Consider the following 25019-nt stretch of genomic DNA (forward strand, 5'->3'; position numbering starts at 1 on the left):
TATTCACTGTAAATTTTTTAAAAACATTCAAAGAAGTACAAAGAAGAAAATGAAATTTACCCACAATTCTACCACCTAAAAAATTTTAGGTGTTTAAGAACATTTTTTCTTACAATCTAACATTTTTTTCTAACATTGTAATTATAAAATGCTTCATGATTATAAAATGCTTCTCATCATTCCAGTGTTTGTCATATATGAATAATAAAATAGTACATATATACCTGCGCCCAGTTTAAGATGTAGGACTTCCAATACCACCGAAGCCCTAATCAAAGGAGAACACTCACCCAATTTGTTTTTGTTAGCTTTCTTTTTTTTTTTAAAGATTTATTTTTTCTTTATATAAGAGCTGGGGTACAGGCCAGAGGCGCGGGAGGGTGAGAGGACTCACCAGAGACAGAACAGGGAGCAGAACAGGCAGACGACAGAAATACACTGCTGAGGGCAGCAGCAGGCACAACAGGAGAGGTCTGCTGCGCCATGTGGGATTCTTGCCAGCCAGTGGGGATCGAACCGACATTGCAGAGACTGCGGACAGCTTCATAGCGCAGTGCTCAACGCGCTGTGCCACTGGGGAGGCCCTGTCTTTATTCACTTTCTTTTCTGATTTTACTATAGTTACATTTAAGCCTAAACAACCTACTGGTAGTATTGCATGTTTTTTGACTTAGATAAATCTCGGTTATGTGTTTTTCTGAGACCTGCCTTTTTTTCCTTTCAGCTTCGTGAATTTAGCTTTGGCAGACGCCGCTAGCTGTCACTTACTCCCCAGTCGTCACTTCTGCATGTACAGTCTCTCCCTCCATTCCCCTGGTGTGGGACTTCAGGAGTGTCCCCCGTTTGTCAGGAGCTGCCTTCTGGTTCGCTGGCACATACCCGGGTCACAGAGTTTGTAGGTTTCAAGCTTCACACCAGGCTGTCTTCCTAAGTGGAAATACCGCCCTCCTGTCTCTGTGTTGCTTTATACATCTATTCCAACCCTTGATAGGTTTAGAATTTTAAAACATTTGCCATCCTGTCAGGCTCAAAGTGGCTTCTTGTGGTGTTATGTTGGGTTTCTCCAACAGCCATGAACCTGGCCGTCCTTGTTTGCCATGACCTCTTGTCCTCGGACTACTCTCAGCTTCATCTTAACTTATCTGAATTGCTATTCCATTTCCTTTGCAACCTCTATAATTTCTCCTTGTCTTTTGCCAATTCAACTATGTACTTAGAAGGTTTCCTTAACAATCATATTTGTCATTGTTAAATGTCTTCACAGGAAGGTTTTCCAGGTCATCTAGTTTACCACGTTGCCAAAAGCAGAATTCCTCTATATACTTCAGTATTGTTTGAACTTCACAGTAAGAACATACTCAAATATTATAATGTTTAAACTCAAATAAACTGTAATTGAAAATAAAGAAGTACAGATTATCTACCAAATTTCGCAATCATAAATAATAATGTGACTAACATCCTTAGAGGTGAATCTTCATTGCATTTCTCGTGATTTCCTCAGGATCTATTCCCAGAAATAAAATAACTACAAGGTATTAGAACACTTTTAAGGATATTCACACACATTTCAAATTTTCTCTCTAGAAATGCTGTGTTAATTTGCACTCATAACAGCAGTGCATAAATCACCCCTCCCTCACCAGCACTGGACCTTTTTTTTTTTTTTTACTAAGGTAATGTTGGTTTACATTGTTCTTAGTATTATGGAAGTATAGGGTGACCCCCGACTTTTTCAGGTGTTGTGACCATAGTGCACCACCACAGTCCGTTGTCCATTGTGCTTCCTTCCCACTTTACCTGCCCCCCACACACACACACACCCTCTGATTCCTCAGTTTTATAGTCAGCTTTCAAGGGTTAGTTTTTAAATCAATGTTGTATGATCCATTGTTTGGTTTCTCTATATTCCACATATAAATGACACCATCCAGTGTATCTTTCCACTTCTGTGTGTCTTTTACTTCTTTTAACGATGTCTAATATTTTTTTTAAAGATTTATTTAGTTTTATGCAAGAGCTGGGGTACAGGCCAGAGGCATGGGAGGGTGAGAGGATTCACCAAAGATAGAGCAGGGAGCAGAACAGGGAGATGGACCGAAATACACTGCTGAGGGGAGCAGCGGGCAAGACAGGAGAGGTCTGCCACACCATGTGGGAATTTCCCTGGTTGGCCGGGAATCGAACCCGCGCTGCAGAGGCTGCAGACAGCTCCACAGCGCTGTGCTCAACCCGCTGTGCCACCGGGAAGGCCCTATAGTTTTCTTTTTATAGATCCTTCACCTCCTTTGTTAGGTTAACTCCTCAGCATTTAATTTTTTTGGTGTGCTTGTAAATAGGACTGTTTCCTTAATTTCTTCCTCTTCAAGTTCATTGATTGCATATAGGAAGACAACTGATTTTTGTGAATTAATTTTAAAACCTGACATTTTGCTGAACTGGTTTGTTGTTTCAATTAGTTTTTTCTTTAGGGTTCTCTATGTTTATTATGTCATCTGCAAATAATGATAGTTTTTCTTCTTTCCCAATTTGGATTCTTTTTATAGTCTTCTCTTGCCCAACTGCTCTAACAATTCTCCCCTTTCCACCCTGGACTTGGAGTGAGGTAGTGTGAAATCCCATGGGAATTGCTGCCTGGACATGGTGTTGATGGGACACAGGGCAGGATTATGGGGTTCTGAGGGTATATATGAGGTTGTGCTTCTCTAAGTTGCAGAAAGTAAGACACACAGAAAGGGTCAAACAGCTGTGGAACCTCTCCTGTCTCTCGGGACCTGACTCAATCGGCTGTTTTCAAGAAGCTTTGTCTGACATCCCCAGACAACATGATTCATCCTCTGCCTGAACTCCCCAGGCAGTTATGCACTGCATAATCCCATGGCGTGAGTCACAGACAAGTTGTTTTTTTCCTCTTCTCTTACAGACAGGCAGAGTAGAGCATGGGTGAGATTTTGGACACGTCAGCCATGCTGCCTAGGTCAGCCCTCAGCCACTATGTGCTAGCTGAGTGAAGTCACAAAAGCTAGTTAGCTTTTCTGTACCCTCAAAAGGGAATATCATTCATACCTCCCTCCTAGGGTTTAATGAATTGCTCATTAAGAACTTAGAACGATCCCTGTCACATAGTAAGTGCTCAATCAGTGGTAAGCTTTAGTATCTTGGTTACTTAGTATTTTATCATTTCTATTGGATGATAGGAGCCTGGAGGCCTGTTGGATTCCAGGGCTGGTTCACCGTCTCTATGTCACACCGCATCTTAGCCCAATGCTAGAAATTACTTTATATTCACCAGTGATATGTCACATTGATTGGTTCTTTATCACGCTGGTTCATGCTGACGAGAGAGGGAGAAATTTCTAGAAAGGTGATTTGGTGCCAGGCTATGGGATGTTCCTAAGTATGTGGAGACATTTGGGTTTTGATCCAGGGTCCCTAGAGGTGATTGAAAATCACCATAACCCAGGTAGAAAGAAGATAGTATTTAAACTGAGCACTCCAGCCATGGCGAAGCAGATGGCTCGGTGTCTACCTGTAATGCAGAAAGCATCACATTGGAGCCTCACATTGTAATGGCATTTAGTTGTAATTGTAACAAATGTTGTCTGGGTAACCTGTCACCTGAATATTATTACAGCTAGCACACCAAATTGTAGATGCTGGAGGAAAGATGGGAAAACAGTTTCTAAAGATTCAGATTGGTGTTCACGGGGGAGAAGGGAAAACATCTTTTTGCAAGACTCACTTTACATCCAGAGACCCTGAATCAATGTTCCCACTCTGGCAGCGCGGCCTTCTGAGTATATAAACACCTCTGCAGCTCGTGCTTTTGTAATCTATATCAAAACATGTTCTTGCATTTCCAAAAGAGATTAACAGCATGAAACACTGGCAGGTGCCTAGAGGGGGAAAAGCTTGCTTATTTGCGTAAATATTTTACTATAGAGAGCTTTTAGCATTTAGAGCCTTCCTTTGGGGGGTGTGGAGCAAGCCACCTGAGTGTGGTCACCCCTCCCTCCCTTGCCAACTACTCCAGACTCCTTTAAATGCTATTAAACTAAAGTGATGCATGTGCTCTTCAAATCCACATGGGCCTGCCCCCATCAGATGTGCCAAAATCTTCCCCACCTCCACCTGGTTAGACGTCTTCCAGCTACCGAGGGTCTAACATTTACCTTTAGCTTATTACAAAAGGGTAGGCAAGAACTCTGCTGAGAATTAGGAGCTCAATTGAATATAATCCATGTTTGCAAATGCATGGTTTTGATCCACTATTGCATTTGCCTGGCCACAGTCTCAGATGGATAAGCTATAAATCCAACAAGCCACACAACACCTAGGCTGGGCTGACCAGGCCCTCCTAGGGCTGTTCAGCTGCTCGTCAGTTCTCTGACCATTTAATGGATGCTGGCAGAGTGTCACCACCCACACCCATAACAGTGGCCACTGAGGAGGTCAGGAGCACCCCACCCCAGTGGTGGCCTTGCCACTGGGAACCTGAGCATCAGAACCCTGTGGCAAGCAGCTCTCATCCTGGTACCTTTTATTTGCCTGGGGAGCCATAAAGTCTTGTAGCCTTCTAATATATCTGTACAAAACTTTCCAGAATCCCCTTGGTATGAGTCCAGTCAACCTGTCTGACTGAGGCAGCGAGACTACTCCCACCAAGAGGCGTTTAGTTTTTGGTTCCATGATCTGAAAATCTCCCTTTTGCGTTTGTCTTGGTGGATAGATCTGGAATTTGTAGCATGTGCCCATTGTCGGCTCTGATGTTCCAGGTGCTTGAGGTCCTCCATATTCTGGGTGTATTCAGAAACCCATTTAGGCCTCCCTTACTCCACGTTTTTAATCTTAGCTTTGGATCAATGTTGCTGGCACTTGGCCTTACTCCCCTGAATGCCTGTATTATCATAATTCACCCATAACCTTAAACACAGGCCCGCTCACAGGCTGTAGTTTACTCCTACTATTGATTCAGCTTATCCATCCTTCCCTAACATCCACGTCGGCTGCTGACCTTGCATCACTGAAATTCAGCACAATAATGGTTCTGATCTTGCTGTAACTATAATTACATAACCAGCCTTTTCCTCCCAAATGCTTTTATCTCTGAATACTGCCTATCGTTACTCTCCCTCCCCCACCCACCCACCCACCCCTCCCAAAAAAAAAGAACTGGTAGTGCTCAGCAGCTTCTTTTTGCTGTTTGTATACAGAGAAAGTGTCTCTTCTAGTGTCCATGGGGCCCATCAAGGTAAAATGCAGGTGTTGATCTTTATGTTGAACTCCCACTGAATGGGGGACTAGGTGATAGTAGCCTTATTTTTAGGGCAAATAACAGAAGGTACAAATTTAACCCAAAAGCTGAGGAATTTTCTCCCTGTGGCTCAGAGTGGGAACTGGATCAGAGATAGAAATAATAACCCAGATTTTTGCAATTAGGCACAAATGACGTTGTGCTTTGCAATTTACATACATTATCTCATGGAGTCATTGCTGCAGATATAAAAGTGAATATTATCAATATTATCTCCATGTTACCCGACTGAAGCTGAAGGGCAGTGGACTCAAGGGCAATCCAGCTGCAAACACCCCTGCTTCTTCTGTGGTCCTGATAGCACGCTAAGGGGCAGGGCCCCAAGATGGAATATTATGCAGTTGTTAAAACTCATGTTCCTGACGGGGGGGAAATGGTTTCACTTGTGGTGTGATTGTGGCTTCTCCACAGTCCCCAGTGCTCCCAATAGGGCCAAGTCTCAGTGTGCAGAGGGGCCACAGCTTTCACAGCAGGTTTCTAGCAGTATCCTTACCTCCCTGTTTAATTTCCCTATTCCTCTCCATTTCTTGGGGTTGCCTCCCTAATAAACTATTTAATCAGACCTGTCTTGGAGCTCACTAGAATCTTTAGGGCTCAAGCAGAAATATCCATAGAAGGGAAAGTGCCTTGTGTGGGACAGGGCTGCCAGTGCCTCTTCATGTGCTTGCTCTGTGAAGGTTCACAGAATCAGCATGCCCTTGTCTTGGTGTCACCCACTGTCCTGGTGCAGGCACTCCAGCTTTTCCTCTTGCGCTAGCCTTCTCAAAGCAGGGTGGGTACTACCCCGCTGCTGTGGGGAAGCCAGGCTGCTCCTCCCAGGTTGTCTGTCCCCTCCAGACAGACCATCAGCCACAGAGTCTCCACTGCACTGCTGTGCTTAAGTCCCACCATAGCACCAGATGTGCCTCTTGCTTGCTAAATGCTTCAAGATTCCTCCTGTACTTTCATAATAACCTTGAAAAATTCATGTTGAGTGGCCAAATTATTTTCCATTTTTCTCCCTTTTCTTCAGATCATCAGAATCCTATCATTTCAGAGCACAAAAGAACTATGGGAAATAGCAGGGTTTCCTGGGAAGAATTGGGACTCCAATGCCAAAGGACCACCTCCCTGACCTCCAGTGTAAGGTGGATACACTGATATCTGCCCCCTGGAATGTCATGAGTTCTAACATGACAGATGTAAGGTGCCTTGGACATAGAGGCCCTGAAGAAGTAGGGCTGTTCCCATTAATAGTAGAGACAGGCAAGGAGAGATGACTTTCCCATTAAATTCTCAAATTCCGCAATTCACAAAGATACGCCTTTGAACAAAAATCTGTTTCATCACAGGATTTTTAACTTCAGCAACAGAATAATCTGAGCAGAGACAAAATGTAACAAAGGTTGACAATATGAAAGCACATCTGTAATCACTGTGCTATTCCTTAAAGCAGTTGGTGTCTCACTAATTCAGACTCACTGGGCAAGAGGCAGTTTGAATCAGTGTAGAGTCTGAATCACACATGATTCCCCATGGAGTGAAGGAAGCTATGCTGGTGGAGTCACCTGGGAAGGAAGTGCATGGGGAGTCTGGGTGTCTAGTCAGCCTTGTGTTCACCGCCATGCCCAAGCCTCTGGTGTGTACCTGCACAAGGAGCTGTTGTCAGGTGGCTTCTGCTGCTTCTTGCTACCTTAGGCAGAGGCATGCACAAAGGAGAAATCTGTCCTGCCACTGTGCGAAATTATAAGATTACCCCACCCAGAAATTCAGTGTGTGCATAGTCGGGGCCCAAGCCCCAGACACAGGTGCGTTAGTCTGTTCTTGATGCAAACTTAAATGTCTGCTTTGTTAGGGATCTGTTGTCAAGGGATCTCAGGAGGCTTGGGATTGGGTTCATGTTACACCAATTGTCAGGTTCCCACTAGTCAAATAGGCAGGGAGAGGAGGTGGGAGGGAAGGTCTCGGAGAAGAGCTGGCAGAATCTCGGGACTGTCAGTCAACCGGTCAGTGAGCGGGGAAGGACAGCTTCAAGCAGGCACCCTTAGCAGAGGTGCAGGGCCTGCTGAGTCACATCCTGGAAGCACAGGGACAGCTGGTCACTGTGGCAGAGAGAAGAGACCATGCGTAGAAGGCAGAACCACAGCTGTAGTGGCTACTCAGGGTGTTCAGGTTCAGGGTTTTGCATACACCAGATCTACAAATAGCAGTCACCATGGACAGGGCAGTGTGTGTGGTGATGAGAGTGACTGGCAGTGACTAGGGAGTAAATGCCTGGGCACTCTCTCCTCTGGCCCGGGGTGTTTGGATAGATGGCAGTGCAGGAGCAGGGTCAGTGCCTGTGGAGCTTGACCAACACTGGGGCCGAAGGCAGACAGAAGGAGCAGAGACACTCACCAGACAAGACATGGCCGAGGAGAGAGGGGCTGAACGAGGGGTCAGGCAGGTGCTTTCTCTCTGTGGGCAGCCCTCCCAAACACAAGACACCCGAGAAGGCAAGAGCTGGTGGAGACAGAGTTCAGCTCTGTTGATCTAATTTCCCTCCATGAGTTACCCTTGTTTGACTTGAACAGTTTGGCTGTCATTAATGTTTTCAGAGGCTGTAGCACCCCATCAGTTCTGCTTTTAATCAGAGTAGGAGCTTAGCAGCTGGACTAGCATGTCTGTGAGCAGAAAGAGGCTAAGCACTGCACCCTGGCTGGGTCTGCCAGTGGGCACTGCCTCTTCAAACTCTGGTGGAGAGGGCTTGGCATGGCCTGGTTGGAGAGATTTGATCATTAATGACTTCTTATCAGCCCTAGAACCTTGATACAATCAAGCAACATGAGAGACATTCAGAGCCCATAGACCCCTCCCTGGACTGATTAGCAGGCACCCTCCTGCTTCCTTGACAGGAGGAGGATTATTTACAGTGGAGCCCCCGGCTCAGAGCCACATGCCAGAGCTGCTAGGGGTGTGGAGGGCAGAGGAGAAGCAAGAACAAGGAGTCAACTGAAGGCAGTGGACGGTGGGGGTGTCAATCACACTCTGGGAGACTGGGGATTGTGGGCAGCTGGGCAGCAGGAAGATGAAAGAGAGGAAGGACCAGACACAGACATGAGAGCCAACGGCACTCAACCCACCATCTAGCCCTGCAGGCCACACTGTTGGAGAAATGTGCTTTAAAAAAACCACATGGAAGATACTGCTCTTAGCCCAGGAAGGGGAAGACCTATCTTCAAGAGGAGGATGGAGTGGGGGACAGCAGCAGTGAGTAGTGAGTACTCTGCAGACCCCCATCAGAAACGCTCAACTTTGCTGGCTTCCTGCCTCCTCCCAAGTCCTCCTGGCTTCCTCTGGGGTACCAGTGGCCATGGGAAGATGAAACTGGTTTCACATCTTGTTCCTGTGAAGAATGAAGAGGGAAACAAGTGTCATGGAAGATTAGCTGGTGCCCAACCCTGCCTTATTCACCACCGTGGCTCTGATTTCCCTGGCCATGTGCAAAGCATCTGCCTCTCAGATGCCGACTAAGGAGGGAGGACTCATAGAGAAACAAATGTCTGTCTGGGTTTCCAATCTAGAAGTGATTACAAGTGGGGGAAGATGGCCTTTCTAGTGTGAGTGGAGAGATGACTCAGCCCCCCTACTGTCTCCCCTTAGGGTACCAGATTGCCTACCGCCTGGCCAGCAGCAGCCCCAACACATTCACCACTGTGGAGGTCGGTGCCACCGTGAGGCAATTCACGGCCACTGAATTGGCCCCAGAGTCAGCCTACATCTTCAGGCTGTCGGCCAAAACCAGGCAGGGCTGGGGGGAGCCACTGGAAGCCACGGTCATCACCACTGAGAAGAGAGGTAAGACTCTCATCCTGAATCTCACTGCCATGGTGGGAGTGGGAGGAGATGGGGGCTCCTAGGGAACCATGAACTTGGTGGGCAGGCCGCTGCCTTGGTCAGACCACCCTGCATAGCGGGCTCGGCATTAGCCACAGTTCCACTCTCAAAGGTAGACATGATTGTCCCAGGTTTAAAGATGAAGGTATATCTCAGAGAGGGTGTTGTTCTAGGTCTGATGTTCAAAACTGGAGCCCTCACTGAGGTGTTCAGGAAGGAGGTTTTCCACGAGGCGGTCCTAATGGGAAGCCCATGAGCACCCCCTCTGTTCTGAGCCCTGGTGGTGGTGCCTGATATGTGCTATCTTGGTTTGTCCCCAACAAGGCCCAGGGAAGAATGTGGTATGAGCCCCTGGTTGTATGGGAGAAGAAAGTGAGCCCAGATGGGTCATTTTCACAGGATGCACAGCGTGGGGCTGAAGTTTAGAACACAAGGGCAGTTCTTCCCACAAAAATCTGCTGCAGGTTTCTCTCCCAGCAGCCCATGGGCATGTCCTGGACCTCACTCAGCAGTCTGCCACAGCAGACTAGCTTCCTCTAGGGCCAGAGCCACAGCACCTTTAACAGAAAATGCAGTTTTGACTAATTCTAGGTTCTGACATCACAGCTGGACCCAGAGATCTTAGGGGAAATGATAACAGGAAGGAGCCTGAGGGCACCCAGATGGGAAGCACTCAGAGCATATAATCTGTTCTGCGTCCCTTCTGAGACACCACGTGCCCAGGCTTTGGAGCTGAGCAACCTCAGGCAAAGATCTTCCCCTCTGTATGGCCTGCAGACTGTGTGGCGAGCATAGAGCACAGGACCATGGGAGCACTTGCTGTGCGCACTGACCAGTAGCCTGAGCGCAGTGCTCACTCAGTGTAAGCTGCCCTCCGTGTCTGCAGCATTGCATCACAGGCACCACAGCAGACAATTTAAGGGAGCTAGACAATTTGGGACAATTTAAGTTGAGCCCAAAACATCTGACAGACAATTTGTAGATCTGAAAAAAGACAAAGACATTCTGAGCCCTCCTGCCCTCTGATCAGTTTGAGAGGCACTGCCCTCCTCACCTCTAATTCTCACCAACAGAGCTGGGGTTTGTAGCCAAGGAAACTCATGGCCAGGGAGTGAAACAGCTGCTCTCACCGCATGGCTCAGACCAGGCCAGGAAAATGTTCACCTAGTCTGCTCAGATTTCTGGGTGGGAACCAGCTCCTTCCTGCTTTCTAAGGCCGAGACGTGGCCTTCCCTCTCTACCCTTCCTCGCCCACTCAGAACTGCACAGCCACTTAGGGCCCTTCCCTGCCCACTCCCTCTCCCAGCTCGCCCCTCCACACTCTCCCCACAGCTCTTTTGCCTCCTCCTGGACAGCATCCACCTGTACTGACCCCCCCCCGGGTGGCTTCCACCATGTCACCGGCTGACTTCAAACCATCAGTTTAAAAGGGAGACTATAACCAAGATGAAAATGCATGCATTGTACAAAAATGAAAAATGATGTAAAAAATATATAAAATAAAATAAAAATATTAAAAAAAAAAGCAACAGGGAGAGGTGCAAAGGCAGTCCCCCAAGCTGGTCCACCCCTCCGATGATCAGCAGTGGGGAAGGCTGGCTTCACCTCTGTGGCTCAGGGCTCAGAATCTTCCAAGGGAAGACTTCAGCCTCTGAGGCCTGCTCACCAGAACCAGCAAGCCTGTTTCCTCACGATGATGATATGTTGCCTGCCTCAGAGCTGCAGTAGTTGTCAACAAGCCATGCTCTCCTGCTCCGCGGCCTGTAGACGGAGGAGGGGATGTTCCCATACCGTGCCCCTGTTAAAGGATAGGCCTCATCCCCTATCCCGGGACCCACTTGGCAGCCCCACCCCACCCTGCATCTCCACCCCATCTGACTCTGCACCCCACCCCACACACTGCACCTCCACCCCATCCACACCACCTGCTTCTTAGGCCCATTGGGTTTAGATGTTGCCCCAGGCCCTCTACTCCTCACTCCTGCTCAGAGAACAGAGGCCAAGAGAGCTTTGCCAGTTGCCCAGGAGGGGGCTTTGAGGCAGGGAAGGGGCTCAGGGCCATGGCTCCCGCCAAAGCGTCCCTTCAGGAGAAGGGTACTGATTAAGTTAGATCGAAGCACTCCTCACAGGCCCGTCACTGCAGGGCCGGCAATCAATTGCTGCTTTATTACATGCCACACATTTTAATCAGAATCAATAATCTGCATGATAAACAATTAAACAATTATCCCTCCCCCATGGAGTTCCTTTACTGCAATCGATGGGTGAGGAGACTCAGAGATGGCAAACAGTTCACTGTCAGACTCTGGGCCCTGGCCCATGCCCCCCACTCTCAGTTCCACCACTGCCAGCACAGGGGACAACATGGCACCAAGGACGAACTGAGATCGGTGTCACTAAAGTTTCAGGTTCAGTGGACGTCCAGGGGGAGGAAATCAGTGTTCAAGAGGCACTGAGCCCAGAATCCGATAACACCCCAGCTCACACCTGAGGCTTAGGAGACGCAGGTACCATTCAGAGATGCCCAAACTCGACAGTCGGGAGCCTGCGTCAGTTCGCCTCTGTCCATCTGTCTGTCTCTGCTCAGGAACAAGCAAGGTCTCCAGTCAGATCCACGCAGTGGCTCATCCCGAGTCAGCCCTAAGAGTACCTCACACCCCTGAGAACTCGCGGCCTCTCAGCTGCCCCTGGGCTGTCCTTGTTTGGTTGCAGAGCGTCCTGCACCCCCCAGAGAGCTCCTGGTACCCCAGGCAGACGTGACGGCTCGTAGTCTCCGGCTCCAGTGGGTCCCGGGCAGCGACGGGGCCTCTCCCATCCGGTACTTCACAGTGCAGTTGCGGGAGCTTCCCGGAGGAGACTGGCAGACCTATTCCTCGTCCATCAGCCACGAGGCCACCGCCTGTGCCGTAGAAAGGTACTGAGAGCTGGGGGGACCCTTCCCGTGGGACTGGGCTCTGGCCATGGGGTCCCCGCTGCTGTGGCTCCCACCCACAGAGCATGGGTCTCATGGTGCAAGGAGACACAGCACAGAGACCTCCTGCTCCTCTTCCCACGGGCACCAGGGAGCCCAGAATTCCTGTGTCCTGCACCTGGGACCCACCCGAGCCTTTTCCAGGTGGCAACACCCAGCACGAGACCCCAGGCACTGACGAGCAGGGAGGGATGCTGGCCCTCATTAGCCTGGGTGTGTGGGCTCAGGTACCCTGCCCTCCAGAGGCAGATGATGGGGGGCAGGGAGGAGGGGGCTGCTGGTGTCCCAGGAGACATGCTCCTTCTCTCTGTGCTCTTTCCAAATAAGTGAGGCAGATAGGATCCACCCCAGTTAGTGATGCCTGATGGGGAAATAGAGGCCCCACCGAACAAGGTGAGAATCCCCCCATTTATCCAGTTATTTAGTAGGCTCCTAGGCACAGAGTGGGAGGGGGACAGGCTGACAGCAGTGAGACATTTTGCAGGCATGTCTCCTCCATGGTCTTCCTTCAGCCCCTTGTGCAATTGAGGGGCAAACAGAGTGCAGGCTGAGAATCTAGACGGGCAGGTGGAAGAAGTGACCTCAGGTTGCCATGCTTACCACCCAGCCGGGCCTACACTGTCCCCATTATCCCTGGCAGAAACCCCCCAGTCCATTAGCTTGCTGGGGAAGACCACCCTGATATTTTCACCATACTCTCATCTGGCCCTGATTTTAGTTACTGCGTATTAAGCAGCAATTAACTGGGTGTTACTGGGTGTGAGGAGGGACCTGTTTCTGTGGGTTCTGGAATCTTCATCAACTCCCTCATAGAAGCTGAGGGAGTGAAGACAGTGGTTTCTCAGACCGGCCAAGGTCCTTCACCTTTGAGACTCAAATACCTCTGATTCATACCTACCATGCCAGGCACCATGCTGGGAAATGTCACCTAGAGCAGCTGGTAGAATCCCCTCTGTGGCACGGTGAGGGGAGCTCATCTTCCCACTCTGTGATGAAAACCAAAGCTCAGAAAGGTCACCAGCCTGCCAGATGGGAGAGAGTATGCATCCTCCTGGGGGCGGCCCTCCCCATTGAGGCCCAGAGCAGCCCTGCACACTGCCACACCTGAGCCCCCATCCTCAACGACCCCTAGACCTAGTTCAGGCTTTGGAATCAGACTGAGGCTGAAGTGTGCATCCCAGAGGTGACCGCAGTGGGGTTTGGAGAAAGGAGGTGCTGCCCTCGCTGGTCTGAGGACCCAGCATGATGTGTGATGTGGGTGTGGTCAGCTCTGGGTATCACAGGAAGATGTTGGTATCGCCAAAGATATTTTGAAGTCAGAACCATCCCACACTCATACCTGGATTCTGTCACTTGCCATTCAGATGGCCTTGGGGGGGTCTCCTCATCACTCATCTCTCAGTTGTTGTGTACTTTGGACATGGTATAAGGCACCCTGGGGCACCCACCTTCAGGCTACTTAGGCCATCCCGCATCTCCACTTCAGCTCCCAGACTTCATGCTCCTTTGGAAATAGCCTTGAGAGCCAGTTAGTGGCCAGGAAGGAAGGCAGTTGCTCACCTGCTTCTAGCTACAGCTGTCCTGTCAGGGCCCCCAAATGATGGACTGTGACCCCTCTGCCACAAGACCCAGGCAGCACTTAGCTCTGAATGAAATGGAGGTGAAGGGTCCCAAGCACAAGCATTGCCCCCCGCAGGACAGGGGCACTCCTGGCTCCCATTTGAGGGGAGAGACATGTTCAGATACCTGACGTGTCTGCCATACACATTTGCTCAGATAGATGTTTTGGGGAGTTCAAGGTAGAAAACCAGTTACAGTGAGTGCTACAGTGTAAACTCCTCAGCATGGAAGCCCATCTGTTGGGATGCTCGCTTCAGAGGTGATTTCCATAGTGACCTGGTCAAGTGGCTTCCAGATGTTTAAAGCTTTCCACTGAGCCTTCATTACTGTCATTGTCATCATTGTCTTCATCTCAGCATGATGCGACGTTCTGTCATTTTCAAAACAATTTCCATATGTTGTTCCCTGCAATATCCATAACAGCCCTGTGGTGCACAGACCACTTGTGACTAGACTTTCCATCAATCCCATGTTGCAGATGAGGAAGTGGAAGTAATGAGCTCATGTAGGTAATGATTACTTCTCTAAATGGAAGGAGAATCGAATCCCTTCGATTCGGTGTGGCATTAACTCTCCCTAGGCCCGTAACTCAAAGCTTCATGGAACAAACCATCACACAGTTCATTTATGAGGGTCTTTGAGATAATGGAGGAAAGGCATGTCATGTAAACAGCAGGTTGTTGGTAGTCTGTACCCATTAGTCACCATGTGGTCTAGGGAGAAGCCCACCGCATGAGCTTGCTAAGCCTCCATGTTCTCATCTGTGAGAGACAGGGCTAGAGGAATGGTCTCATGATTCCACTTAACTCTGGGAGCTTAGAGCTGAGCTGCCTCAGTTACTGACAGCAGGGAGCTGGCAGCCAAGTAATAATGCATCCAAAAATAGTCAAACTCTGCCCCAGGTTCCTGCCAGCACTCACTTACCCTTGAACGACAGCCCCAGGACCCAAGAGGACGGCTCTCAGCCCTTCGGGGGCAGCTCTCCTGTTTGTGGACTTTTCCCCAGAGCCCTGGATTCTCCTGGCATGACTCTGGGGGGTCAGGGGAGCTGGCCGACGAAGCCCAGCTAACTTGATAACCAACCTCAATAGCACTGGGCACTTAAAACTTAATTAGAATGTCCTCCCAGATATAAACAATGTCACCCCCTTTGTATAACCATCTGAAAGAACAAAGAAAAATAAAATCCACTGCCTTTCCTGTCAGGGAGACCCTGAAATGAAACAGACCAGCTGTGTGCTTGGGACTTTACGTTGGAAAGGAGAGGTCCATGTTTCAGGACAGACAGTTTAATTTGGTGTAGGAGAGACTGTTGTCAATTTCCTAATGGGCCAGAACTAGGACAAATGCTTCCTCTGCCTATCAATGGAAAATGTCACGGGCAGAATCCGGAAAAACGATATTCTGTACACTGTAGTGTGGTGTGATCTGCGGAATGTTTAGTAATCCTGATGACTGCATTTTCCCATTTTTTTGATGGCTGGATTTTTTTCATTGTATATTTTGTTTATGCAAGTTCCTTGAAATAAGCTAGTTGTCAAAAATAAAGGAAGCCCATAAAAGATGAACCATCTAAATCTTGTGACCATGCCTACATCTAGTGAGGACGAGTGGAGAATACCAGCAGGGCGTGGGTTTGAGGGACAGACTTCCACATTACCAGTTTCTGGTTGGTTGCTGGTTGATGTTGTAAGTTGGGTAGCATCTCAAAGATGCAGCATAGTGGAAGCAAAGGGCTGCCATGTGGATAGTCTTGATGTCACTTTAGAGTAGAGCAATGTGGCGTGAGTTCCGGGTGTGTTGCATATCAGTAACGGGGGATTCTGCTATCCTATGGATTGCCCACTGTGTCAGGTGCTGTGGACTCAAACCAAAAATACAAGGTCCAACAAGGAGTTCCTGTAGCGTAAAACTACACTCAGGTCAACGTACTGACCCTGCCTCATGGGATCGTTTCTTTTGTTCATCGGTGTAATTTTAAAATAATGCTATATGGATAACCAGGTAACTTCGGCCAAGGGTTCCATGCTTTTTGTGGTGCTAATAATGAGTTCTTATTGACTGTTGTCAGCCCTTTAAATATAAATAAAGGTGGCGCAGGTAATTTTTTAAATGTTCAAGACTCATATACTTCATTATTCTAACCAAAGTGAATGAGTGAGTATATGGAGACTCTCCTATTTATAAGACCTTCCATTTAACTCTGGGGGAAGTACAGTTAACTGTAAGCCATGCCCCCCTCCTGCCCCCAGAGTACTTGACTGTGCAGGTAAAATGTGTAGATAGGGGAAGAGGTTGACCATCCAAGGCAGGACAGGCCCTAGCTTGTTTTTGAATACCTGGTTCCTGACTTTGGATAGCAAGAATTTGGATAGCAGTTTGGGCAGTAAGAGTCCTGCATTATCCAAATCCATTCTTTTCCTGAGTTTTGGGATTGTTAGAGTTTCAATAATGGGTATTATCTCAAATATTTACCCAAATCTAGCCAGTTTCTGATTTTGGATGGCAGAAAGCTGGCAGATGAAGACTAAGGGAAGCTGCACAGAGCAAGGGTGGACTCCCGGGACAGAGCCAGATTAAAGCCTTTTTGGGGAAGGAAGGGAGAGTAATTTTTATTAATTGCCTACTGTGTGCCACGATCTGTCAGATTCCATGAGGGAGGGTTGTGCAAATTACTTTCACAATATCCCTGAGAAGTACATTTTGTAGATGAATAAAGTGAGATTCAGAAAAGCTAAGTGATTCACCCAGTTGAATCCAGGTGAGAAGTGGCAGGGCCTGGCCTTGAGTTCTGGTGTGGCTGACTCCAAAGCAGATGTTTGAGTCCACCTGAAGTGTAAACAGAATGCAGAACTGGGAGCACTAAAGGGGTTGAAGGAGAATATTCAGGATGGTTTGTTCCGGTGGCGTCTCAGCGGTCCCCGAAATCCTGATCTGCCATGAGAGGAGCACCACAGGGCCAGGAGTGGATGGGGCCACAGTCAGCATCAAGAAATACCCATAGTCCAAGGGAGCAGCTCCCCAGAGTCATGAGGGGACTGGGTGAATAAGCAGAGGGTGCATCCGGGCCAGGAGACCAGGAGACTCAGAGACCAGGGGAGGGCACCACCACCATTCACTGGCCATAGCTGGTCTCTCCCTGCGCTGTTCTGACCTACTGTTGGTCAGTTTTAGGAAGCCTGGCCAGACTTCCTGCCTGAAAGGTAGACTCCTGTAGTCACTGGCCTTAGTTGTACCTGTGACTCCCAACAATTCATCCACCTTGCAAGCAAGCAAGTGAATGAGGTGCGCCTGGCCCAACATACATCTGATTTGAGAAACTCTGCTTCCTGTTTCCCTCTGCACACAGCCCCATCGGGGCCACCTCATTCCCTGTCTAACACACTGACCACACACCTACTGTGTGCCAGCTCCTCCAACCCCACAGGACTGCAAAGAAAGAGTGATGATCGTCAGTGAGCTTCAAATGAACTTGATATTTGGGCTCAAATCCCAAAATCACTAGAGAACAGTGAATTACTAAATATGTGAAAATAATATGTGCCCAAAATGTTCTAAATAATAATGTCCTGAATAAATATGTGTTAACTATAGCAAGGTAATTTCTGCAGCATCTGCCATGTGTCAGACACTGCTGATTTTCACATGTCCTCTAACTCAACCTTCTCAAAAAATTTGGAGATGAATAATGCCCTTATTCATTCATTCAACAGATACTCACTGAGCACCCTAGATGCCCTTGGTGTTGCAGTAAATGAGACCAGCTTAGTCCCCATCCTCACAGAGTCCTGAGTCTTATAAAGAAGATAGTCATAAAAGAGACAATTAACTGCAAATTGTGATGAAAGAGATGAGGAAGCAGGCAGGGACAGGCTGTATGCCGCTACATGAAAGGGTGATCATGGCAGCTACTAAGTTGTCATCTCTCACTGTATGCCCATTTGCTCCCAAGGGGGTCTCCTGAAGTTAAGCCCAACAGCCACCTTACAATGTGTACTTTCATCAGTTCAGGTAGGGAAGCTAGGGAAAGTAATCAGCCCAAGTTTAGCTGAAAGTTAGAAACTGGGCACTTTGATTTCAGAGTTCACACTCCTAACAACTGTGTTGTACGAGCTTCTAATAAGAAAAGTAGAAGGAGCTAGCTCCCAAAAACATGGTGCATGAGGCAGGAAGTCAAAGGAGAAAAATGCATGGTTATCAACAAAATTAGCTAAAAATAACTTCTAGGACTCTAGGAACAAATAGGAAATTTTTTTTAACTTAATAAAGAGTATCTCCCAGAAACCTGTAATAAAATATTATTCTTAATGCTTAAGAAGCATCTCCTTTAAAGTTGGGACAAGGCAAGTTTCCCCTCTATCCAGAGAGACTGGGAGATTTGTCTGCAGCCACAGACTCATAAGTAGCAGGGTGAGATCAGGTTCTAGAGGGCTTCGAAGGGGAAGCAGCCCTTGAAATGTTAGCTGATCAGGAACCCCTGCCATCTATCCTTCAGCAGGAGACAATATGAAAACAAGGATAGAAGAAATTTTTATATAATACTGGTTTCCAAAAATGGATATAGAATTTTTAAAAAACAAGATGCTTTCTTTAAAAAAATCCTTACCCAGAACCAAATTAGAAACCAGATGGAAATGGATATGAACAGTAAGGAGACCCTAGTCTTCCAGAGGATTCAACAGTGCTGAGTTTGAAAACCACTAGTTTATAGGTTTGATTGGGAATGAGGAGAGGGGGTTGGTTTTGAGGTGATGAGGGCTTTACTTAGGCTGGTAGTTGAGGAAACTTAAGAGATAGTTTGGACTTGAGGGACAGGGGAGGTAGAATCCAGAATCACTGCAGGTCTTGTGGTCTAGGAAGCCAAGAGGAATGCAAAGCCATAATCTAGGGCAGACCTGCTGCTGGAGTGGGGGGCAGAGGTGGGGTAGAGATACAGTGATTTTATACCTGCTTATGTTGAAGTAACATGCAGGATGGCCAAGAGGAGGGAGTGAGAAGGTGAACTGGGGAGCACTCACTTTACATTGTAGACTAGAGCCAGCGCTGATGTAATTAGTCACCCTGAGAAATTCCTTGAGTTTCTCAGAGCAATGATTTGCTGGGAGCCAGGAAGTTCTCCTCTCTCCGATCTGGGAAGTTCTTCTCTCTAGGCAGGCCCTTCAGAGAGAGCTTGGCATCTGAGGGCCACTCCCTGGACAATATGGGAGGCCCCTAAATCTGACTCACTGCTGCCATGAGTGATTCATTCCACCTCAAAGAACCTCCTCTCTGCCCAGAAGAATCCCAGAGTGCATGGGGCAGGGAAGAATCCACCTCCCTTCTGGGGGCTTCACCCGACCCCGCAGGGTGGCCAGAGGGAAATCTCGGGCAGTCACAGGGCTCTGCATGTTTCAGGCTGAGGCCCTTCACTTCCTACAAGCTGCGCCTGAAAGCCACCAATGACATCGGGGACAGCGACTTCAGCACCGAGACAGAGGCGGTGACCACGCTGCAGGATGGTGAGAAAGCTGGGCCTGGCCTGGAGACAAACAGGTCCAGACCCCTTCCCTGCTGCTGCCTTTGCTTTCTTTTTCACTGGAAGTTTTGTTTTGTTTGTTTATTTATTTTAAATAAATTTGACACGTTACATCTTATAAATTTAAGGTTTACAGCATACTGCTTGGATACCTTTATATACTGTGATACAATTGCCATTGAAGCGGTATTTATCTCATTACATCATTATAGAGCAATACTCTTGACTGCATTTGTTACGCTGCACAGTCGAGCTCTGTGGCTTATTTACTACTCATTACAAGTTTATGCCCTTGAACACCAACAGCCTGACTGCCGCTGCCTTTGCACCCTGAAACTCTGGCCCCTAAAGAGAGGCCCCACTTTTGTCTTGAGCCAGAAGGGATCCCCCATGGGAGCAAGGGAAGCTGTGGGGAGCAGCAGGATTCAATTAGTAACAGGCAACTCGGAGTGTTCCTGTGAGGCCCTGGCCGTAAATCAAGACTTCAAGGGCTTCCAAATGGAATGGAAGTTTCTTTGATTGGCTTCCAAAACCCTTATAATCCATTAGCATCCTAGAAATTGAATAATTTATAGGGTCATTAAAAATAAATGTCAAAGGGTAGCTGGGTTTTAAGAGGTTTCCCCCATTTTCCTGCTTCGCAAGCCATCCCCCAGTGTTGCCATTTGACAAAAGCACAATGAAGTGATGGACGGGAGAGCCCTAAAAGCTCCCAGTGGTTTTTCACCCCCTCTGTTCTACCTCAGAGGAGTTGGGCCTGAAGATCCATTGTGATTTGGGGTGACTGATCCTGCCAGGAGACAACACCATCAAACTCATCCAGCAGTGACAGGCAGACTTTTAGGATGGAAAAGGATTGATACTGCAAAATAGGCCGACGCTCAGATCTGGGACCGCAAACCTGAGCACTTAGTTGGCCCCACAGTGCTTTGTAATAATTCCCCAGACTCAGCCCAGAGCACTGTCTTCCCCATTTAATGCACCAGTGGAACCATTTTTAAACAAATCAATCTCTAGCCAGCTCACCCCTCCACCTCACGTCTTCAGTTCTGCTCTTTTTATAATCTGAGCCTTGAGGGTCTCTAACAAGAGACCTCAGGTGACCTGTAGAACCAGCAAAGGGTCAGGTGGACCCTTCCAGCTCTCAGCAGTGTGTAGAGACTGTTGTGCAGCACACACAGTGCTCCTAGAGACCAGGGCCTGCTGAGGCCATGTGTTCCTGGTCAGAGGGACGGGACGGGACAGTGCTGGCCTCAGCCTGCACGGTCCAGGCAGGAAAGCGAGGACCTACCCCAAGTAACTGGTTATCTTCTGTGTCTCCTGTTTTAATCTTACATCTGCGGCTAAGCGCCAATTCTTAGAAAACAGAACAAGCTTCTTTTACTGTTGGGTGTCTCTAAGGAACTGACAGGAGAACAGGACACATAGCCTCGCTTTGCCCTACATGGCTCAGTCAGAGGGAGCTTCTCCAGGCTTCCCAAAGGCCTTGCTTCCTCCTTCTGTATTCAAAGCCTTCCTTCTGCTGCACCTATCTGGCATGTTATCTTCCTTCCTGAGGTCTGAGGCTTCTCTTTGTAGGTGATTTGCATTGTATTTGCCTTGCCTTGCATTGTTTCCAGATTGGCAGGCAGGACAGACTCTAGGGTTTAGGGTCCCTGGGCTCCAGGAGCATGTGTGCAAGGTGTGCTAATAAACATGTTCTTGTTAATGTGATTAGGGTGTTGGGACTGCCTGTAATTGCAATCAGCATGATCAGGAAAGCTGGACGGGACCACCTCTGACCCAAGACAGCACAGCAAGAGGTGCAAGGGTGTGGGGTTGAGAGCTGTGGACATGGAGGATGGAGAGGGCTGGGTGAGACCAATGCAGGCATATCCCAAGTTACCTGGTAACCTGGCAAGTGCAGAGGAGGCTCTCTGAGCAGGTGACCCAGCGACCCAATTTTTCAGGGTGAGAGGAGTGGGGATGCCCTGCCATGGGGTGGGGGCAGGTGGGGAGAACTTCCTAAATAGTTCAGTTCAATGACCACCTTCGAATTTAACTTGTGTTGCCCAGGAGCTTATAGTGGGGAGCTGTCAGAGGATCAGTTCCCTGGGCTAATGTGGGACTCTGCAGATACTGGAACAAGGGGCTGAGAGGGCACAGAGGAGCCCACTGGACCTGAGGGATGCCTGAAACAATCTTGGTTTCCAGAGTGTAGGACTTTTGCCATGAGCAGAGATCAAACTGACCTTGTCCCTCCAGAGAGCAGAGGAGAACTGCATATCTGAAAACAATGGCAAGTAGCCCTTCAACCACCAGGAGCCAGCCTCTTTTCATGATGGCCTTGCCAGTGTGTAAAGTCAAGGGCCTGTGGCCAGGCTGGATCACAGAGAGAAATCATTCTGCCCTAAGCACCTCAAAAGAAAGGATGCTCCTCTTCAAGGGGAGTGGAGGTGGTACCTACAGGCAGGCTCTGCAGATAAGGTTCCCAGGGCACCACACTGTCATGAGGGGTGATGAGGGGTTTGCAGTTGAGAGGCCCAGGCTCACTTCCGACTCACTTGTGTGGGTTTGTCTGCAGAGATAAATTCAGGGACATTATCTTGCGACCATCCATTTACAATTGGGTCGCTTTTGTCCTGGGCACTGGCATTACAAGTAGGAGAAGAGAATCCATAGGGAAGAAGGAGCCAGCCAGGCTGTTGTCTTATCTACTTTCCAAGCTTAGGGCTGGCCTGGCCCCACCTCCTCACTGGAAGCAGGAGGGAGCTGCCTAGGAATAGTGGCCAAATGGACCACATCTTGTAACCCTGTGTACTTCTTTGGATTTCAGTTCCAGGAGAACCTCCAAGTTTTATCTCAGTGACACCGCACACCACCTCCTCTGTTCTGATCCAGTGGCAGGTAAGGACCTGTGGGAATCTACTGTGCTTAGGGAGTTACTTTGTGCTCATTCCCTGCTCATTCGGCTGGAACCTACAGGCTGGCCCTTGCTGGGCTGGTGTTTAGGAGGAGCACAAAGAAAACATCCATATTGGACACAAAAACTGGGAGGAAAATAGTGTCCAACTAGGATTTCGAAGACTCGGAAAACATAGCTGACATGCACGTGCAGAATGAACTTGTCCTCATGTCATTAAGGAGGCACCAGCAAGGGCAAGACTGGACAAGGGCATCAGAGGGACTGAATGCCCAGGAATTTGGAAAGAGGACAGAGCAGGGCTCCTAGGAGCAATGAAACCATAACCTCTGAAGTTATCTCTCCTGTAGAAATCACTTTCAACCACACAAAATATCTACAGGATTCCATGTATCTTCACTAATGTGAGTCTTTAATCTTCAGTGAACAGTGAGTCAAACCAGGCACATTTTTCTCAATAATCAAATGATCCTTGGTGGGGCACTAAACAACACTGGATCTTGAATGGAACATGGCTGCCCTCTCTTTGCTTTATTTATAATTTTGCATGATTTTTGCTTACAAGAAGGACAAAAGTAATAGAGGGGCAAGTTAGCCAGCCCCAGGGCCAGCCCAGCTGCCTGTGGGCCAGCTCTAGGGGGTTCTCAGCCAGGGTCAGGTGCTAGCAGGGCTAGATCTGGCCAATGGCAGTGGCCAAGGGCAGTGGTGAGAGGGAAGGGCAGTGGTGAGAGCCTGTTGGAAGCTTCTGGTCAGCAAGGAATTTCCTGAAGCCAGAAGAAAGCTGCCATCTCTGGGATGAGGATGGCAGTGTCTAGAGCCAGTGGGCCATGGGGTGAATTGGAATCAGGGAGTTAGAAAATGAATGACTAAATACAAATGATTGTTGAATATTGGAAGTGTCTGGGGTCTTTGCTTAGAAGTTTGGTGATGTTTTTGTGACAAGAAATATGCCACAGGAACTAAATTCTTATATCAATTAGTCTATGGTCAAATTGGTTTCATTATTCATCATTTCACTTTAAGTGACAGTTTCCAAAAACCTATTGATGGTGTTAAGTAAGGACTAACTATTAGGTGAATCATAGAAAATTTGACCATTATTCAGTTGGGGAAGTGGCCATATTTCACGTGGTTCAGTCTAACACAACCTGATGGGGGACAGCATTTTAATCAGCCAGGTTCTGGTAAAAGGTCATAATCTCCTGCAAGTATTGATGGAGTAATTGGGGGGCCACATCTTCATCTCTTCTCTATTGCTAAGTAACAGCTTCTGGGAGGGGATGGAATCTTTAAAGGAGATCAAAACACATTTCCAGATACCCTCAGGTGAAACTGGAAATTCACTCCATAGCTCTGCAAGTTCTAGCTCCCCCAGCATATTGGGCTTTGAACAGGGAACCAAGAAAGCAGAGTCGACTCCCACCTCCTCCCTCTGATCCATAGCTTCTCTCACTCCAGTTTCCTCATCTGTAAAAATAGGAGGTCATAGGTGACCTCTGAGGTCTCCAAAGGCCTTTGGTCCAAGGCCAGTTAGAGCACCGCACTCTGACATCCACGCAGGTCTTAGGTGGGATGTAGGAACTCATTTCTGACCCTCTATGAACATAATCAGCCAAAAGAAGATTGTTCTTTTATACTGTGCTAAATTTTAGCAGAAAATTAGCTTTTCCTTTGTGGTGCTCAGCTTACCAATAACTAGGTAAGCTCCTTTTCTGTAAAGGCAGGGCTCAGGGCTGGGATACAGCATCACCACCAGAGAAGACGCTGTGGACGTGACACCAGCTATGGTGGGCGTGCCACTGGCCATCCTGCCTCCCAACCACTCGGGCTCTGAGCCCCTCAGTGGCAGTGAAACAACTCTATGAAGTGGTGGGGAGCGGCACCAAAGGAACTTGGCATATGTGTCCATCAGCTGTCCCTGTTTGGTGCCCAATAGAACAAACTAATTGCAAGAAGCCCAGAGCAGGAGGTGGTCAATGCCATGTATTATAGAAATAAATGTCTGTCAACTGCCAGGCAATTGAAGTATAATTAAAATTATGAGTAATTTACTAAATCAGGGTGAACAGAACAAAGAGACTATGTTTAAATATAGATTTGCATTCCAAATGGAATATTTCACCTGTAAACCTTTCTTTTTTTTAGTAATGTGTTTAAAAATGCTAACACTGCCTGTAATTCAAGACTGCCGACCCATTTAAATAGCTCCTCTGTAGTAGCCTGTCAAGTTTGATTCTTCTTAGTGGGATAATCAATCTTTGCCTTTCACGGGGTCCAGTGCTGTTTGAAATCTAAGGATTTGAGCATATATTCTAGACAGTGGTGGTATTGTGTTCATACCAAGTACTGTTCATAATACACATTAGTGTTTCTGAATTGATCACAACATTTAAGTTGGCTGTTCTGAAACCTCCAGTGGATTGGACAGTCTGTCACTCAAATACATTTCCCCTCATGTTACTGCACATTTCTCTAAGTGGATTTTTAGGTTGTTTTCTAGTGAAGAAAGCATCCTGAGTGATGTATCAAGTCATGCAGGAAGCTCTCAGCAGAAGGTGACTCAGTGTTGTAACAGGCAACTTCCTAGGAGGAGCATTACGGTTGCATGAACAGTGGGGCAAGACAGTGGGGCCTCTCGGGACATATTTGAAACTTGGAGCAGCTTCTGTGTAGGGTGCAGAGCATCCAGAAGTGAATGGGGTAGATTCCAGACCCAGAAGAGCTTTCCTTTAGTGGGCTGAGCTCAACAATGCAGTGGAAAGACAGTAGAGGAGGAGGCAGAGGTGACAACTGAATGCATCTTGCAGGATGAACGGACCTTCCGCAGGTCAAAGGCAGGAAG

The 25019-nt window shown here is 48.0% G+C and overlaps 1 protein-coding gene across 1 annotated transcript in view; it reads left to right on the forward strand.

The window, feature by feature from the left end:
* The window catches only part of SDK1 (sidekick cell adhesion molecule 1), a gene marked incomplete at both ends in the record, with an annotated part of 728549 nt that overhangs the window by 639562 nt on the left and 63968 nt on the right, over positions 1 to 25019 (forward strand). The window contains 4 exons of the mRNA XM_084251360.1: positions 8936 to 9130; positions 11882 to 12083; positions 19155 to 19258; positions 22091 to 22161. Coding sequence (XP_084107486.1) covers positions 8936 to 9130; positions 11882 to 12083; positions 19155 to 19258; positions 22091 to 22161 — 572 coding nt within the window. The remainder of the gene's footprint in view (positions 1 to 8935; positions 9131 to 11881; positions 12084 to 19154; positions 19259 to 22090; positions 22162 to 25019) is intronic.

The sequence above is a fragment of the Talpa europaea genome, assembly GCF_964194135.1.
Source record: "Talpa europaea genome assembly, chromosome: 12".
Lineage (NCBI taxonomy): Eukaryota > Metazoa > Chordata > Mammalia > Eulipotyphla > Talpidae > Talpa > Talpa europaea.